This window comes from Teleopsis dalmanni, chromosome 1 (genome assembly GCF_002237135.1).
Source record: "Teleopsis dalmanni isolate 2A chromosome 1, ASM223713v2, whole genome shotgun sequence".
Lineage (NCBI taxonomy): Eukaryota > Metazoa > Arthropoda > Insecta > Diptera > Diopsidae > Teleopsis > Teleopsis dalmanni.
Genome location: NC_051846.1, coordinates 101,409,008 through 101,428,339, shown reverse-complemented (window position 1 = coordinate 101,428,339; position 19,332 = coordinate 101,409,008). Strand labels below are relative to the sequence as shown.

Below are 19,332 nucleotides of genomic sequence, written 5' to 3'. Positions count from 1 at the left end.
GGTTTTTTGAATGTCTACGGCATTTATCTTATAAATTACCCATAAAAAAATAACAAGCAAAGTCAGAATACGATAAAAAAACTGTCATGGAAACAAAGAGACATATTCAAAAAGACTTTAAAGATAGAGCTGGTTTAATCGTTAATCAACCAAAACCCGAATTTGGTAACTCAAATGATGGGAACACACTCAGAAGGTTCTTTCAAGAACGCAGAACTATCGGTTAAAATCACTAGTGTTGATTTAGATTTAATAAAAAGGATGCATATCACATTTATTGTTGTTTCTTGTGGCAATGAAATAGAAATTGAAAGGCATCGATGTTTTACATATGAAACTGCTACATATTTTGTATCGAAATATGCTATCGATAATATGCCTCCTACACTATATAAATACTTTATTCATGGTCCGGAGATAATATCGCACGCTATGTTACCAATTGGGCAATTAATGGAGGAAGCGCAAGAAGCACGTAAATGTAGCAGAGAAAAGACCAATTACGATATTTTGAATAGGTTTCTCATTAGTTCTGATCCCGTTATTTAAAGCTTCAGAAAACTTAATAAAAAAAGTTACAACACATACCACCATTAGCTTTAGATCTTCTTATTGGACGCAAATACATCTAAAGAGAATTAATCAGGCTATCAATAGCAAAAAAAAAAAAACATAAAAATCGAGTAGACCAATTTTGAGAAATTTGATGTCAAAGTTAAATTTCTAAACTCGTCTAATTTTAAGCTTCTTAAACAATGTAAAAAGTAAAAGTATAAAGAATATGATCACGAAACCGAGTAAATAAGAATCATTTCAATATCTCAACTAAAACATAAAAATATTATAAAAATAAGTACATATTTTGCACATGTTCCGATATTAGTGCATTTTATTTAAATTTCGAAGGAGGTACAGCCAGCACTCTTAAAGTTCCTAAAACTAGATTGATCACTCTTTCAAATGAAACTAATTTCACAAAAATCGAGTAGAACGTTTCTTAATTATATATGTTTAAAAAAGTAGTTTTTTTACGAAAAAAATGTATGTTAACTAACACCATTCTAATAACACATTAAGGTGAAAAGCTGTACAATGCTAAAAACTCACCACCACTTTAAAGTCTACTAAAGAACTCTGTTAAAGGTATTTATAGGCGGTTATATTCTGTGTTAAGGAGATAATAATAATATTTTAAATTTAATATTTAAATTAAATTTAAAAATATATTGCATATAGTAAACTAAATTTTCGTCTGTAAACAGTATAACATATGTCGTCATATCAAGCATTTTTCAATATATATTAAAAAAAAATAAGAAGTAGTACAATGTTGCACGGTATTTTTTTAAATTGTTTATATATTTCTTATATGAATTGATGCAAGAATTATCAAAATCGAGTCGCAAACAAAGAAGATATTGACAAAAACTACTTTTGAAGCATATTCACAAATGCATTGAAGTCTTTTGCAGGCATTTGTTAGCTGTTATATTCTTTGTTAGGGGATACTGTGAATATTTAAATAATTATAAATTTTACAAACTGGTACAATATATATTGAAAAATGTTTGATATGGTGGTATATGTTATGCTGTTTACAAACGAATATATAGTCGTTTATACACATTATATTTTTCATAATTTTAGAAAATCTGTTTACTCATTTGTAATGATTTATATGCCAAAATATTCTAAAATATGTGTACTTTTCAAAAAAATACCGTGCAACTTTGTACCCTTTCGTAAAATTTATAATTAATTAAATATCATTATTATCCCCATAACACAGAATATAACCTTTAACAGAGTTCTGTATTAAACCTTACAGTGATGGTGAGTTTTTAGCATTGTACAGCTTTTCACCTTAATGTGTTATTAGAATGGTGTTAGTTAACATATATTTTTTTCGTAAAAAAATCACTTTTTTTTTAATATATATAATTAAAAAATTTTCTACTCGATTTTTGTGAAATTAGTTTCGTTTGAAAGAGTGATCAATCTAGTTTTAGGAACTTTAAGAGTGCTGGCTGTACCTCCTTCGAAATTTAAATAAAATGCACTAATATCGGAACATGTGCAAAATGTATACTTATTTTAATAATATATATATATTTCAGTTAAGATATTGAAATGATTCTTATTTACTCGGTTTCGTGAGCATTTTTTTTATACTTTTGCGTGTTACATTTTTTAAAAAGCTTGAAATTTGACGAGTTTAGAAATTTAGTTTTGACATCAAATTTCTCTAAATTGGTCTACTCTGATTAATTCTCGTTAGATGTATTTGCGTGCAATATTGTACCTTTCCTAGATTTTTCTAAACATAAATTTTTTCAAAAAAAGTCGATTTTGGTCAGTTTTTATTTTCGCTATAATTTGAAAAATACGCATCGTATTTCAAATTTGTAAATGCCAATCGAAAGATCTTTCAAAACTCTATAAGAATAATGCATTTTGTTTCAGTTTAATTCCTTATATTAACAAAAATATCACTGTATAAACATTTTTTTGAAAATACAGCTCTGTATTTTCTAGTAACGTTGCTAACTTGGCGCTGGTCACATACATGTCTCAGACCGAAATTTGGTATGCAAACTTAAATATACACGGTGCGATTTGGTAGCACGTATACCTTGTCTGCAAACATGTGGCATCGTCTATATTCTGCTTTAGTTTCATTTGTTTAAAAAGTTTAAAGTCTCTAAAAGGAATCGTAAAACGATTGCGGGTAATAAGTATTGTTTATTCCATTGCAAGAATCCAAAAGAAATTTTTTCGATTTAAAAATATTTAAATTTCCAAATTATAATTCGACTATTTTTAAAAAGTGGGCAGACAAATTAAGTGAAGAATTTATTGAAAACAACACCTGATTGTATTTATGTAGTAATCATTTTTCTGCCGAATTTATTGGAAAAAAATATCTTAAGAGAGGAGCTGTTCCTTCGTTGTGCCTATAGAATTATGATACAACTGATGATGAACGGAAACCTGAAGGTGATATTGACATATCAATTCCCAATTCGAAAACGGATGCGATCAGCATCACCTCCCTGTTTCAGTGGCAGTTGTTTTCAAAATATTAAGAACGTTAAATTTTATCAAACCAAGAAACTTTTATTGCGAAAAAAATTAATATGAAAATCTGAATTAAATCGTTGTTTAAAAGGAGGAAATAAGGCTTTCAAGAAATTAGTAATTAAGTTTTAAAGGCAATTAAAATCAAATTTGTTAGTAAATGAATTGATTGATAAAATGGATATTAGTGATAATGAAAAGTTCTCTCTAAAATGCTCATTATACGTTGTTTATGTTTGCATTTAATTAATATTATTTTATATATTTGTTTTTTTTTGTTATGATATTTGGTTACATGTGTTTACATATTATTTGGGCCAACACTGCGACCAGTCATTGACCAACGAAAAGTGCAATTTTGCATTATCAGCTTTTCTTGTTGGTCAATGCACTGAAGAAAGTGTGTAATATGTTGGCCTATAATTATGTCAGCACAGCGTAAGCAAATTTATTTATTTGTGAATTATGCATTAATATTTATTGTCAATTAATGCATAATTTAATAGCTTGTTAATTAAATAATTTTGTATAAATATAAGAAATAATTTTAATAAAGTTCAGAAGGAAAAGAAAAATCAATTATAACTTTCTTACTTTCTCGCATCGATTAGTTTGGGTTTCAAGTGCTCAAACTAATCAACATAGAAAATACAAGTAGTTTGGGTTAAAAGTGCTCAAACTACTTTACACATAAAAATTGGCTACCAAGCTAACACAGATTAAGGATCTGGGTTAGCACCAAGTAGCGTACATTTTTTGGTGACCCCGACGTGATTGTTGATGAAATATCAGCTTTCATTTTGTCGAAATACATATCGAAGGAGTCAATTACCTACAAAAGGACACACCAAAAGGTCTACTCAGTAATCAGCTGAAGTATTTATTCATTAGAATTTTCGGACCGAAAATTCAAACATCGCAATGGATGCGTTATTAAAGAAGCAGTCAGAGCTCGGTACAGAAATTGAGCGACTGATAACCAATTTCAAAAAGGATTCTAGTACCCGCAAGCAGGATACCACATATTATGAAGATCGGCTAAATAAACTAAACACGTTGTGGAATAATTTCGAATCTAATGATGCTGAAATCAAACTACTGCCACAATAGATGAAATATATGAAGAAATGACCATAAAACATCATCCTAGTTATTATGATCTGAAATATTCTCTAATAGAAAAATATCAGAAGGATCTGAGGGATAACAATGATGAAATATGGTCATCAGCCGACGCAGAAGACATCGTCGGATATACTTGGGATCAATACTATTCAACGGATAAAGATGCCCAAAACGCGTTGATATATTTAAAACAACACAGTCAACCAACTGAAGGATTGACGTCAGAGGGCCCTGCAGCAACTCAACAAATCAGACTTCCAAAAATAGTTTTGCCAACATTTGATGGAGACTATTTGAAATGGATTGAGTTTAGAGATTTGTTTCAACAATTGATCCATGAAATTACAATATAGCTTGGGATATTCTGTCAAATCGGTATGACAACAAACGACTCTTGGTGACAGCATTACTAAATAAATTGTTATCACAACCAAATATAACAATTGAATCAACAAGCAGTCTTAAGGGCATACATGGTGTTACAAAAGAATGTTATTATGGATTAGCAGCTCAAGGTATTGATGTTAAATCTTGGGACGCCATAATGGTTCACGTAATTATTAGAAAGCTAGACAAAGCTTCACATACAGCATTCGAGCAATCGTTAGAAGACAGTCGAAGAATAATTTCATTAAAAGAATTATTGCGGTTCCTAGAAGGAAGATTTCAGGCATTCGAATCGATGACGAATGGAAACCACAAACAAAGTCACAAACCACGACATCCAGCAGTTGCACTTGCAGCTACAGACTCAGGATCAAAATGTATTACTTGCAATAGTAGTCATCAATTATTTTCATGCGAAACTTTCAAACGTAAATCCATACAACAGAAGTACGATTTACTAAAACGTCATAAATTGTGCACAAACTGCATGAAACCTGGTCATATGGCATTACAATGCTCCAGCAGGGGTTGTACTATATGCCAAAGAAGACATAATACACTGTTGCATCAAAATAGACACCCAGTTCAACTATCAAATCATACGTCAGTTGAAAACACTTCAAGGCCACTTGCACAAACAACTCTAATGTCGTCCATCAATCATGGTCAGACCAGTTGCGTTCTTTTGGGAACAGCAAAACTTTTAGCCTCCAACTCTAATGGAAGAACAGTCGAGTGCAGAGCAGTATTGGATTCAAGTTCACAAATAAATATTGTGACTGAACGATTGGCATCCAGATTAGGGCTGCAAGTAAGCTCCAGTTCGATTTGCATCGAAGGCATAGGGATAGGTAAATTGAGTTCTAAAAGTCGTACAACACTTTCTGTGCAATCAAAAGTGACCGATTACAAAACAATACTTGAAGCAATTGTGTTGCCAAAAATTGTGTCCAATCAACCATCGCAACACTTACAAATTTCAAATTGGAATCTGCCCAATAACATCCAATTAGAAGATCCCACATTCCATAAGTCTGACAAAATTGATATGTTGCTTGGAGCAGAATTTTATCATCAACTCCTAAGTCCTGGTCAAATACAACTTTCAAGGGAACTACCAATTCTACAGAACACTGTGCTCGGATGGATCGTATCTGGAAAAATCCAAAATGCTAACACAATGATTGCAACATGTGGAATAGCATCAGAAGATAGTTTAGAAAATGCAATAGAACAATTCTGGAAGGTTGAAGAAGTTGATACTCACTCAAAGGTCTTGTCAATAGCAGAGCAACAATGTGAAGCTCAATTCACTCAAACTACATATCAGAATGTTACGGGACGATTCATCGTACGTCTTCCTTTTATAAATGACAGATTCGCTTTGGAAGATTCGAAAGACATTGCTACAAATAGATTTCTAGCACTAGAGCATAGACTTTCAAAGGATAGTCACCTCAAACGACAATACGTAGAGTTTTTAGATGAATATGAAAAATTGGGACATATGACCGAAATAGATATTGAAAGGATTATGTCACCACATTACTTTATACCACATCATTGTGTGCTTAAACCCGACAGTACCACCACTAAGTTACGTGTGGTATTTAATGCATCATCCAAAACAACATCAGGGCAATCTCTCAATGATTTACTACACATCGGACCAACTGTTCAAAGTGAATTACTGTCTATTTTATTACGATTCCGTCTTCCTCGTTATGTGTTTCCAACAGACATTGAAAAGATGTACCGACAAATACTTGTACATCCAGAAGACAGACAATGTCAGCTTATCGTTTGGAGAAATGAACCAAGTCAACCTATAAAGTACTTTGAACTCAACACAGTAACATATGGTACTAGATCAGCACCGTATCTAGCAACCAAATGTTTGCAAGTTTTAGCTGATGACAATATGCAAAATTATCCATTAGGTGCATCTGCTCTCAAACAAAACCTCTATGTAGATGACTGTTTACAAGGGGCAGATAGTCTGAGAACATTGTTGGAAACTCAGAGTGAATTAAACAAAATACTGACAGCAAGCGGTTTTAAATTGCGAAAATGGTGCGCAAATCATCCAAGTCTACTACAAGGAATTCCACACGATGACTTAGAAGTCAATTTAGATTTAGAAAATAATAACGATACAACAAAAACTCTTGGGTTATCCTGGTGTCCAAAATCTGATAGTTTATGCGTCAAGGTTAAATTGGAACCTGTTTGCAGCACGACGAAGCGCAGTGCAACTTCAGATTTAGCAAGGCTATTTGATCCACTAGGACTTTTGTCACCAGTTGTGGTGATGGCAAAGATCTTTATTCAAGAATTATGGAATTTAAAGATGGATTGGGATGAAAAACTGACGACTGAATTACATAAACAGTGGTTACAGTTCCGGAACAATTTGACAAAAGTAAATTGTCTGCAGATATCTCGTCATATTTTCAAAGGCGAAGTTCCTGCCAACATTCAATTACACATCTTTACAGATGCATCAGAAAAGGCATATGGTGCCGCAGCGTATTTGCGATCAACACTTCAGAATGGTCAAATTATTGTACGACTTTTGTGCGCCAAATCTCGGGTTGCACCTTTGAAAAGGTTGACATTACCTCGTCTCGAACCTCGTCAGTTGCGCCACGTCAGTTCGGAACACAATCCAGCTGACATTTTATCAAGAGGCCTTGCACCCCATAAACTACAGTCATCAAGTATGTGGTTTTATGGACCTATGTTCCTGCATGGTCGGGAAGAACTATGGCCTTCAAAACCATCATCAGCGTTAAAATCCGAAACCCTCATTGATCCTGAACGGAAGAAGGAAACTCAAGTATCTACATTGTCTGCTGTTGAAGGCACAGCCAATCCTGGAGAGTTCATATACTCAATACGACACAACAACTCATTTGGAAGACTTCAACGGATATTATCGTATATATTAAGATTCGTAAAAAGAACCAGAAGAAAACAAAATGATCATTCAAGCAATTTTTTGACTCCAGATGATCTAGATGCAGCACATCAGGTCATCATCATAAGTATTCAATATGCAGAATTTAAAATTGAAATCAAAATTATGAAATCTGATGGAAGAATAAATAAGTCCAGTGCATTGGCATCACTGGCACCTTTTATTGATAATACGGGCATCATAAGAGTTGGTGGACGTTTGGATGCAGCCTCATTATCGTATGACACAAAACATCCTATGTTGTTGCCTTATAACGACCCCATTGTCAAATTAATAATGGAACAAGTCCATAAGAAATACATACACTGTGGTCCGCAGTCTCTCCTAGCTAACATGCGTCAACGATACTGGCCAATTAAAGGCAAATTGATGGCAAGGTCAGTAGTACAACATTGTGTACGTTGTACTAAAGTAAGACCACGATTTTATAAACAACTGATGGGTAATTTGCCAGTGACAAGAGTACAACCTGGGCGACCATTCCTCACCACTGGAGTGGACTTTTGCGGACCTTGGATACATTACAGAATCCGAGGCAAGAAACCACACAAGGCATACATTGCTGTGTACTGTTGTTTTACAACTAAGACAGTTCATCTCGAAGTAGTCAGCGATTTAACCACAGATGCTTTCATCGGATCACTGAAACGTTTTATTGCTCGAAGAGGACATAGCAAGAATTTGTTTTGTGACAATGCCACAAATTTCGTGGGAGCAAGGAATCAATTACTTGAACATGCAGACTCAATTCAAGCAAACAAGGCACAAGAGAAGATAATTAACGAATGTAATGAAAGAGGAATAACATTTAAATTTATACCTCCTCGTGCACCACACTTCGGTGGACTGTGGAAAGCACCAGTCAAATCAGCAAAACACTTATTCATACGAAGTACTAAGACGGTTTCACTAACATATGAGGAACTAGAGACTGTGGTATTAGAAGTTGAAGCAATACTGAACTCTCGACCATTGACACCTATGTCGAGTAATCCGAATGACTTGTCAGCACTAACACCTGGTCATTTTTTAATCGGAGAACCACTCACAGCAATGGCAGATGCAAAGGCCCAATCAGGAAATATAAATCTGGTGACAAGGTGGAAATTAGTTTCTCGTCTCAAATTGGACTTTTGGGAACGTTGGAAAACCGAGTACCTCACTGAACTACAATGTCGACACAAATGAAAAGCAGCCAATCCAAATGTAAAAGAAGGCACCCTTGTAATCATCAAGGAAGATAATGTTCCTACATTAAAATGAGCGCTTGGACGTATTTCAAAGGTATATAAGGAAGATGACGGTCTTGTTCGCGTGGTTGATGTTAAAATGGCTTCAGGAACTCTAAGACGTCCTTTGATAAGACTAGCGCCTCTGTTTCCATCCGATGAACAATCTCCTGTTTCTGATGAACAACTTTCAAAAAGTTTTACAAAAGCGAAGTCGAAAACACCACACGAAGGCGCAGATCAAGACGAGCCACCTAAAAAGTATTCACGGCCAATGTCTAATTCATTACTGTGCACAATGTTATTATCTCTATTATTCCTGCCATTCAGGGAATTCAGTGAATGTAACACGTTTCGACAATAATTTAGGAATATACTTTGAATCCATTGGCTTGATGAAAGTAGCAACGGCAGAATGGAAAATGATTGTTTACTATGATCTTCATCCATATTGGACCGAAATGGACTCCTTCAACAACGAGACTAAAACTATCAAACGTTTATGTTCAGAATTGCAAGCACATACAGCATGTACTTCTCTCTATACTCATTTTAAACATGTAAGAGATGAATTGTTGCAAGACCAAACATTGTTATATAAAAGCCGGAACGAGCGAGCTGCAATTAACATAGTAGGAAATATTGCACACACCTTATTCGGAGTGCTTGATTCAGACTACGCTGAGAGCATGTCTGACACAATAAATCAACTTAACAGTAGAGATGATTATGCAATGCAGTTAATTCATAATCAAACATCTATTATAGATTCCACAATAAATATAATCAAACGAGATGAAGTTACCATGCAGTCCCGAATGAATCATTTGCAAAAGCAGGTTGATGAGTTTCTGAATAGAATTGGAACTACAACAGAACATGTCACATGTCACTCAATTACTACTTTCATTATCTGCAGAACTCACATTAATGGTATCCAATCTTCAACACATCCAGTCGGAGATAATTGATGTGCTTACAGATACACATCATGGGAAAATCAGTCCACTGCTATTAACTCCTGATCAATTAACAAAGCAGATTAACAGAATCAAAGGCCACTTACCATCATCGCGTACACTACCCTTCACAGAAGACAATTTGACCGATTTTTACAAGCTAATGAAAGTGAAGTCAACAATTAAAAATCAGCATGTATTATTTTTAATACAACTACCACTGCTAGACAAGCAGCAATTTGAATTGTTCAAGACAACACCGATACCGGTTGTAATAAACAAAACCATGATAATTATCAAAACTGAAGTGGAGTACTTGGCAACCAACACTGTTCGAGATCAGTACATTCCATTTGATGACCATGAGTTACGGGAATGTTTTTTAACCAAGGATAATATATACCTTTGCGCTAATAAACAAACAAGACTAGGTATAGCATCATCGGTACATTCATGTGAAATTAATCTATTTAATGGTAATCAGTCAACAACATGCAATATAATAAAACTTCAAGGAAATATTGCATTGAAACAACTACACAACCCGAACCAGTGGCTATACGCAACAAAACTTGAAACATTGATGTCAGCTAGTTGTGAGACCTACTTGAGTCATTTCTCACTGATAGGATCCGGAGTGCTAATATTTGAACCTACGTGCATCATTAAAAACGCAGAAATAACCATACATGGCCACTATCTCCAGCACTGTATCCACGTCATTTCCACGATTTGGAAATTTATCAACAGTTGTACACATTAATGAGATGCAGAAAATCTTCAATACAACACCAAATGATGTAAAAACACAACTCAAAGAACTCACAGAATTGCAAAACCGGCTAACTAAGGAAAACTTGACATATCTTCCCTCTAGAGTGCGATTAAACAGTATTCATCATCATACGATAAGTTATTTGGCGTTGTTAATTTCTATAACAATAATAATAATCATTACTTGGAAAACCAAACATAACATATGTCAGAAACACACAATAAGCGAAATTTCAACACGAGGAAATGATATGCAGAATGCAGAATTACGTCAACAAAATTTGGACTTCATTGTGACCACAACCTAGGACAAGTTGAGTTAGCACTCAACGGCGGGGAGAATGTTTATGTTTGCATTTAATTAATATTATTTTATATTTTTGTTTTTTTTTGTTATTTGGTTACATGTGTTTACATATTATTTGGGCCAACACTGCGACCAGTCATTGACCAACGAAAAGTGCAATTTTGCATTATCAGCTTTTCTTGTTGGTCAATGCACTAAAGAAAGTGTGTAATATGTTGGCCTATAATTATGTCAGCACAGCGTAGGCAAATTTATTTATTTGTGAATTATGCATTAATATTTATTGTCAATTAATGCATAATTTAATAGCTTGTTAATTAAATAATTTTGTATAAATATAAGAAATAATTTTAATAAAGTTCAGAAGGAAAAGAAAAATCAATTATAACTTTCTTACTTTCTCGCATCGATTAGTTTGGGTTTCAAGTGCTCAAACTAATCAACATAGAAAATACAAGTAGTTTGGGTTAAAAGTGCTCAAACTACTTTACACATAAAAATTGGCTACCAAGCTAACACAGATTAAGGATCTGGGTTAGCACCAAGTAGCGTACATACGTAATCGAAGAATTGTAGCTATCTGGAATTTGAATGAATGACATATTACACAAATTATGTATTATAAGTTATTATAAGTAACACGTTAAATTTGAATTTTCCCAGTCCTTCATCCCTGCGGAGATGGAATGATATAAACAGTTTACAGCCTGGACATAATATTTGTATTTATACAGTGCTTAAAATTTTAATATTTTAATGATGCATTTTAATATTTGATGAAATTGTTATAAAAAAAATTTAACTTACAATGCCTCTGCAGATGTGATTTGTGGGCTGATTGATTTAGGAAATAAACGAACAGATGAGATAGGTACGCTTATTTGCGTTTTTATGTTGAGGGAGCTTATAAAAAATTGGAAATCCCTTCTGAATTATGTTGTAATGAATAACTCAATCAATGGGCCATCACTATGACAGTTATTAAAGAATAATTATAAAAAATTGGAAATCCCTTCTGAATTATGTTGTAATGAATAACTCAATCAATGGGCCATCACTATGACAGTTATTAAAGAATAATTTAGACTGTGCAGAGAAATTGGGATTGAAAGTGCGTGCAATAACATGTGATCAAGGTCCTAAAAATCGGAATTGCTATAAGTTATTGAATATTTCAGTGGAAAGACCGTACTTTATTCATAACAATGTAAAAATCTATCTTTTATATAATTTACCGCATTTAATAAAATCCATAAGAAATGCAATTATAAAGGTAGATGTTAAAACAGCTGACGTCAAAATTAAATTTGATGTGATAAGAGAATTGTTTAATTTAAAACAGCAAAACATGACGAAAATGTCGAAATTGACAATAGTTTATATTTCACCTACTTGTTTTGAAAAAATGCGAGTGAGGCTTGCTGCTCAAAGTCTGAGTTGTATTGTTGCAGCAGCAATTAAATCTGCAACTATAAATAAAGAGTTTCATAGGAATAGTTCCTTAGTCACAGCAAATGCATCCGCATTTATTGACATCGCATATTAGCTTTCTAGTTAAAGTGTTATGACGCGTTTTGGTTTGCTTTGCTTTCAAATAGTTTAAATAGAGAAAATGCGGGTCTTTAAATCTAAAATTTGCAAAATAGCAACCTCATACATAGGCACTTAAAATTCCATTGCTTGTGTTTAGGCTTGAAAGTGAATTTTGAATTATTTCTGTCTTTAATATGGATAAAAAATTAAAACAACAAACAGATTGCCCCAAACAAAAAAAAGCCTGAAATGAGTGCTCAGCGTTCTGAGCGCGAAAATAAACAAGTTATTGAGGGAGTAAGTACGCAAACAAATAAATTTGCAAATCCAGTGAAATTTTGTCTTATCTATCAAAGATGTTCATACACACTAAAAATTACAAGCTTAACAGTAATTTTAGAAGTTTGTGTCCACCAACAAATTCATTTTTCAATATTTGCAAGATTCATATAAAAGTGTTTGAAAAGATTTTTAAAGAAAATAAAAATATTAGCAGTATAGGAAAAAAAATATTGGTAGAAAAGTGTATAGAAGTCACTAAAACCACTAATAATGCTTCCTGGTTTGACGAAACGCATGAATGCTATTTACACCGGATTGAAATGTTAAAATTGGTAATAATAATATTACTTCGGAAACATTGTGCATGGACAACATTTGAAACCAAAGCATCATAGAATAGATTTGAGATATAAATAAATTCGTGTTGTGTTTTTAAACCACAATTCAGAACAATATCAAACAGATAATCTTGCTTTATATTCTTTCAAATTCAAAAATTTATCAAATGTACATAATTTTAAATTTGTCGCTGAAATGCTGTTTATTCAGTTGAATATTTTACAGCGAACAAACATACAAACATGCGTATATTATAATACAGAGGGTTGCATGTGTGATTGAATACGTATGCAGTTGGCCTTTTGTCAGTGTAACTTTTTTTACGTATAGAATTGAACTGAATATTCCCAGCGACACCATTATGCCAGCGCTGAAAAAGTAAGCGAGGAGGTAATAGCTCTTCGTTTTTATTTTTCTTTGTTTTCGACATTTGTGTTCGACATAGGCAATTTCGGGGTTGAAATTATAAAAGAATGAAGAAGAAAAGCATATGAGAATTAAGAATTTCTTGTTTTGCCTACATTGTATACATTTAGTCTGCTTTTGATTTTAGTGAAGTGCGTGCAGTGAACAATTTTTAATTTTTAAAATCAAAATAAAATCGAAAATATAAATAAAATATAATTTGTAATTTAACATAAACTCACTGTAAGTATATGCAAAATTAAGTAAATATATTTAAAATGATAATTGTAATTTTTGTTTTGTATTATGTAGATTCTACTGCGTCAAGAACGATTAATTGACCAATGTGCTGCGAATGCAGTCATTCTAAAGCAAGGGGTAAAAGGTAGTCAGGTGTTTTAATTGGAAAATTTTACAATTCAAACTGAGGAAGATTTAATTCAATTTAATGAAGAAATCACTGCCGTTGAAGTAGTTGTAAGTTAAATTATATATGTTTCTTACTTTCAATTTCAACTTATTAATATATTCACATGTAACAATTTTATTAATTCATACATTTCTTTTCATCTATTACGTTTTTTATAGACTGCATCAATGAGACGCGTTATTAAAAAACAACCAATTACGCGAAAGATTACGTGGAATTTTGGAGAATGGTACCCAAGGCAAGAAGTCCTTAAGAGCGTTAGAGAATGTGACAGCAGCACTTTTTGGTATGGTATATTGTACATAATTAACTTTAGCGTATACAATAACATACTTTTGTATTTACAGATGCTTTAAGTACAGATGGTAAGCCGAAACAAGTGATCGAATCGAGTCTGGAAATCTCTTCAAGGTTTTAGTAACAATTTCACAGAAAAATATTCATATATATAAGTATGTTATATATTTTTATGTAAATATTAATATTTTAATTTAATAAAACATAAATATAAAATATAATTTATCCAAAAAAATTTATAGTATTTTATTTAAAAATCAATAACATAGGTAAAATTTAAAAGGTTAGCGAACATGTCAGCGCTGATATGTTGCATTACAAATTCGAAAAGGTAAACTAACATGTCAGCGCTGATATGTTGCTTTACAATTTCGAAAAAGTAAGCGAACATGTCAGCGCTGATATGTTGCATTACAAATTCGAAAAGGTAAGCGAGCATGTCAGCACTGAAATGTTGCATTACAAATTTGAAAAGGTAATCGAACTATTCAGCGCTTGCCCGCAATGACATGCACGTGTTAAAGTAATTAGGAGTTTCCTTTGAATAATCAGCGCTAGGAATCGATTCCCTCAGCGCTGAAAGTCCCGCTGGGTAAGTATTGTAGTTGTATGTATTGTAAGTATTGTAGTCATAAGATAGAATTAAGCAAACACATGTAAATTAAGAGAAAGAGAAAGAGTAATAAAAGCGACAGTTGCGTGACGACCGTCGAACAAAGTAGATGTTTGTTGTTTCTACTAAAACTCAGAAGTTGGATAAAGAAATAAAAAAAATTTTTTTTAACGTCCGTGTGTAATTAAATATATATATATAAAATTTTTATATAAAACTGTAAAGAATGGATGGAATAGCTGACGTTTTATATTTTGATGATCTAACGGTGGAGGAGCTAAAAAATTGGCTGATAAAAGTGAAGTTGCATGTAAGTGGAAACCAAACGCAGTTAATTGCGCGTTTAGCAAAAGTGCCACAGCATATTCGCAGTGAATGTGCGCCGATGAGTATAAAAAAAAACAGTGATGCCGGAATGTGATGAAGCAGTTGAGCAGTCAGTTGTACAAAATTGTGAAATTATGAGTAACGAGCGAAATCCAATTGTAAGGGAAGAAGTGAATAACAATGAAACGGAGGAAGCAAAAATGCAAAAAGAAACTACTATTAGAGAAGAATAAATAAAAAAATGCAACTCATGCAAAAAGAAATTGAGTTGCTTAAGAAAGAGCGTGATCTGTTTGAAAAAGAGAATGAATTAACAAAGAAAATGACTCAATTACAATTAAACACTTCGAGTTTAAGCGAATGTGAATATTCAGTACAAAGAAAAGAAGTACCGCTCATAATATTAAGAGAATTTTTACCGGAATGCGATGGTAACAATTTTAATGTTTGGATTACGCAACTTGAAGCGTTAGAAAAAGCTTACAAATTAGAAGACAGTGTAGTTCGAACACTTATTATACAAAATTGGCTCCACTCTACACCAAATATTCTCACACAAAGTAATATTGATCGAACAAATGATTTCCGTTTTTGGCTCAAAAGAGAGTGTGATGTTCAGTGGTATGATGTTCAGTTCAAACTCATTGCAACCCACAATTGTTTTTATACGCCTGTTTCTTTTGCCTTTCTTGTTTTTATTTTTCTATTTTATTAATATATACTGATTAGTAGCGAAGTGAATGGTAAAGAAATCCCTGAAACAATTTTTCCATATAATTTGTTGCTTTATCTTCTTGTTCTGGAAAGCCCCATATCATAGGAGTAAAGAGTAATATAATATATTATTTTTATTGCATCAAACGATGCTCTACAAAAACCATTATGTATGTACGAATGTGATATTGGATATATAAAGTCTGCAGCATATAAATATGTATGTTTTTGTTGCACACATTTGTGCATATATGTTATCTCAAATGGAACTACGTCTTAATAGTTTGAATTTTTGGTGACTTTTTGTAATTATTTTAAAAAATGTTTTACGTGTTTTGTGAAGTCTTTTACAATTCTTAAAACCAAAAAAATATTGAAAGTTTATATAAATATTATACAGTTTTTTGGTGCCCATATACATTTATATTAGACATTTAAAATTTATTCATACTTAGTTTGATTTGTTCAAAAAGTTTAAACTCTCTAAAATGAATCGTAAAACGATTGCGGGTAATAAGTGTTGTTTATCTCATTGTAAGAGATCCAAAAGAAATTTTCCCGATTTAAAACTATTTAAATTTCGCATGGACAACATTTAAATATAAAACTTCATAGAATGGAAAAATCTGATTTGAGACAAATAAATTCGTATTGTGTTTTTACAATACAATTCATAACAATATCAAACAGGCAATTTTGTTTTTGTTTTATACTATTAAATTCAAAACATTATCAAATGTACACAATTTTGATTTCGTCACTGAAATGCTGTTTGATCGCTTGAACATTTTACAGCGAACAAACATACAAACATGCGTATAATGTAATACAGAGGGTTGTATGTATGATTAAATACGTATGCAGTCGGGCTTTTGTCAGCCTTACTTGATTCACATGTAGGTTTGAACTGAACATCATACCAGTTGTGACTCGATCGAACATTGTTGCATGAGGTTGGGTGGATTTATTATAAATTCACCAGCAAAATAAAGTGGGTATTACGTTTGTATGGGCGTGGCACTTCTTTGTACTATAGATTCTTTGTTTCGGGTGTACTTAACGGAACGAAAGTTCAAGATAGTTACAGATTGCAATTCGTTAACACTCACACTTCAAAAAAAAGAGTTGAATCCAAGAATAGCCAGATGGGCATTGGAATTACAAAATTATGACTATGAAGTACAACATAGGTCAGGAAAGAACATGCAACAAGTAGATGCGCTAAGTAGAAGCACAAATATATTAGTAGTAGAGGGAAATTCGTTCGAACAGGATTTAATAGTATGTCAGAACAGGGACAGTAAGTTAAAAGCTCTTAAGGTGCAGTTGGAAAAGGCAGAAAGTAAAACATATGAAATGCGTAATGGTATAGTTTATAGAAAAAATAATAACAACAACCTATTATTCTGTGTCCCTGAAATAATAGAATCAAACGTATTACACAAATATCATGATGAAATGGGTCATGTAGGTGTTGACAAAGCGGTAAAAATAATTTCCAAAACTTATTGGTTTCCAAACATGAAGAAAAAGTAGACGTTCATATAAAAAATTGTTTAAAGTGTATTGCTTTTTCAGATAAAAGTGGTAGACATGATGGTTTTTTACACAATATTCCGAAAGGAATAAGTCCTTTTGACGTTGTTCACATCGATCATTTTGGACCGATTGAAGGAAAGAAGTGGAAATTGAAGGAAAGAAGGAAAGAAACAAAAACGACAAAGTCAAGGGAGGCGGTGCAAGCATTATGCGATTACTTTAGAGCTTATAGCAGACCCAGGTGTATTATTTCAGACAGAGGGTCATGTTTTACGTCTGGTGCATTCGAGTCATTTTTAAATGCTAATAACGTTCAACACATAAAAATAGCCGCCGCATCTCCGCAAGCTAACGGCCAAGTAGAACGTGTCAACAGAAATCTAAGACCCATGATAGCTAAGTTAGTAAGTGCGCAGTCAGACCAAAGCTGGGACAAAGTTGTAGAAACAGTTGAATATGCCATGAACAATACAGTTCATAGAATGATCGGTGAACATCCGAGTGTTATGTTATTTGGAGTAAATCAAAAAGGGAAAGTTATAGATAGCCTTAAAGAGAACGTAGTAGATATTGAACAAAACGCACCAGAAAGGAATTTAGAGCAACTACTACTCGTTGCAGAGGAAAAACAACAAAAAGCTCAAAAATATAATGAAAAAGTTGTGAATATGAAGCGTAGAGAAGGGACAATATATAAGATAGGTGATTATGTTAGGATAAGAAATTATGATACTCATATCGGAGTTTAAAAAAAACTAATACCTAAATTCAAAGGCCCTTATAAAATCACAAAAATACTTGGGAACGATAGGTTTGTGATAGAAGATGCAGAAGGGTTTCAACATTCTTAAGCGGTGTATAAATGTATTTGGGCAGCTTCAAATATGAAACCGTGGTTTGGAAAATCTATGGTGTCAGATGACAGAGAGAAAAATGTTAATAATAATGAAAGCACTAGAATGTTAAGGTCTAAAAGTAGAAATCAAGAATCAGGATATCCTTGAGGTCAAGACGGCCAAGTTGTAGTAGTATAAGTATTGTAGATGTATGATAGTATATAAGTATTGTAGTTGTATGATAGTATATACATATTGTAGTTGTATGATAGTATATAAGTATTGTAGTCATAAGATAGAATTCAACAAACACTCTAAACTAAGGTAGAACTAAGAGGAAGAGTAATAAAAGCGACAGTTGCGTGACGACCGTCGAACAAAGTAGATGTTTGTTGTTTCTACTAAGATATGAATTAATAAACCAAGGTGGAAAGGTATATTATAACAAAACTCAATAACATTATGCGCTACAGCTATGGTGTATTTATTGTATGCTTGACAAAACTGTTTTCCCAGGTGTATTCTTTCGCAATAAAATTAACTATTAAGAATTAGATGAAACGCCACAATTTCTCACCTTTCCAGTCCCCGTGGTAGAATCCACCTATACTACTTTTGGTGAACCCAGGTTACTCTAGTTACCATTGCTGCTAACAAAAGGCTTTTCCAGGCTGTTAACTGCCAACAAAATTTCACATATATATATTTGTGTCCCTGGTTTTAATTATTACACATCTCATCCCTCATAGTAATGACGTGGGAAGCGATATCTGATACTCCTCGTATATCATCGAATGCTGTGAGTTCTCTTTGTAAGAAGGACGTGATATTATGTGCTTCACTTATCGTTGAATTGAATACTATCTGTGGCTTAACTTGTGCTATGTTCTCATCGAACCTTATGTCAACTCCCCCTATGTTAAATACACTCTGTGTCAGAGCTAATAGGTCCATTCCTAATACCGCCTGCTGTACCATCCCGTCGAGAAGTAAGAAATCCATCATGTACCGTTGTTCGCCTATCTTAACGTCTGCCTTAAAGCTTTTAGTAACCTATTGCGGTGAACCATCCGCCATTCTAACTACTATATTCGTTTCTGTAACCTTTTCAGACATCCTTTGTACAATACTTGATTTTATAAAGCTTCTACTAGCTCTGGTGTCGATGATTGCCGTAA

The 19,332-nt window shown here is 33.0% G+C and overlaps 1 protein-coding gene across 1 annotated transcript; it reads left to right on the top strand.

The window, feature by feature from the left end:
* Window positions 1-177: 177 nt before the first annotated feature.
* LOC119662952 lies at window positions 178-8,758 on the top strand. Its single transcript, XM_038072613.1, has 2 exons — window positions 178-475; window positions 4,557-8,758. Exons 1-2 carry the CDS (start codon window positions 178-180, stop codon window positions 8,756-8,758), a joined length of 4,500 nt encoding a protein of 1,499 aa, XP_037928541.1.
* Window positions 8,759-19,332: the final 10,574 nt, after the last annotated feature.

Excerpts from the sequence above, each read along its gene's own strand:
- LOC119662952 (XM_038072613.1), top strand. The coding sequence starts at position 178 with ATGGGAACACACTCAGAAGGTTCTTTCAAGAACGCAGAACTATCGGTT. Across the intron at positions 476-4,556 it reads GGAGGAAGCGCAAGAAGCAC|CTTGGGATATTCTGTCAAAT; the intron begins GTAAATGTAGCA and ends ATTACAATATAG.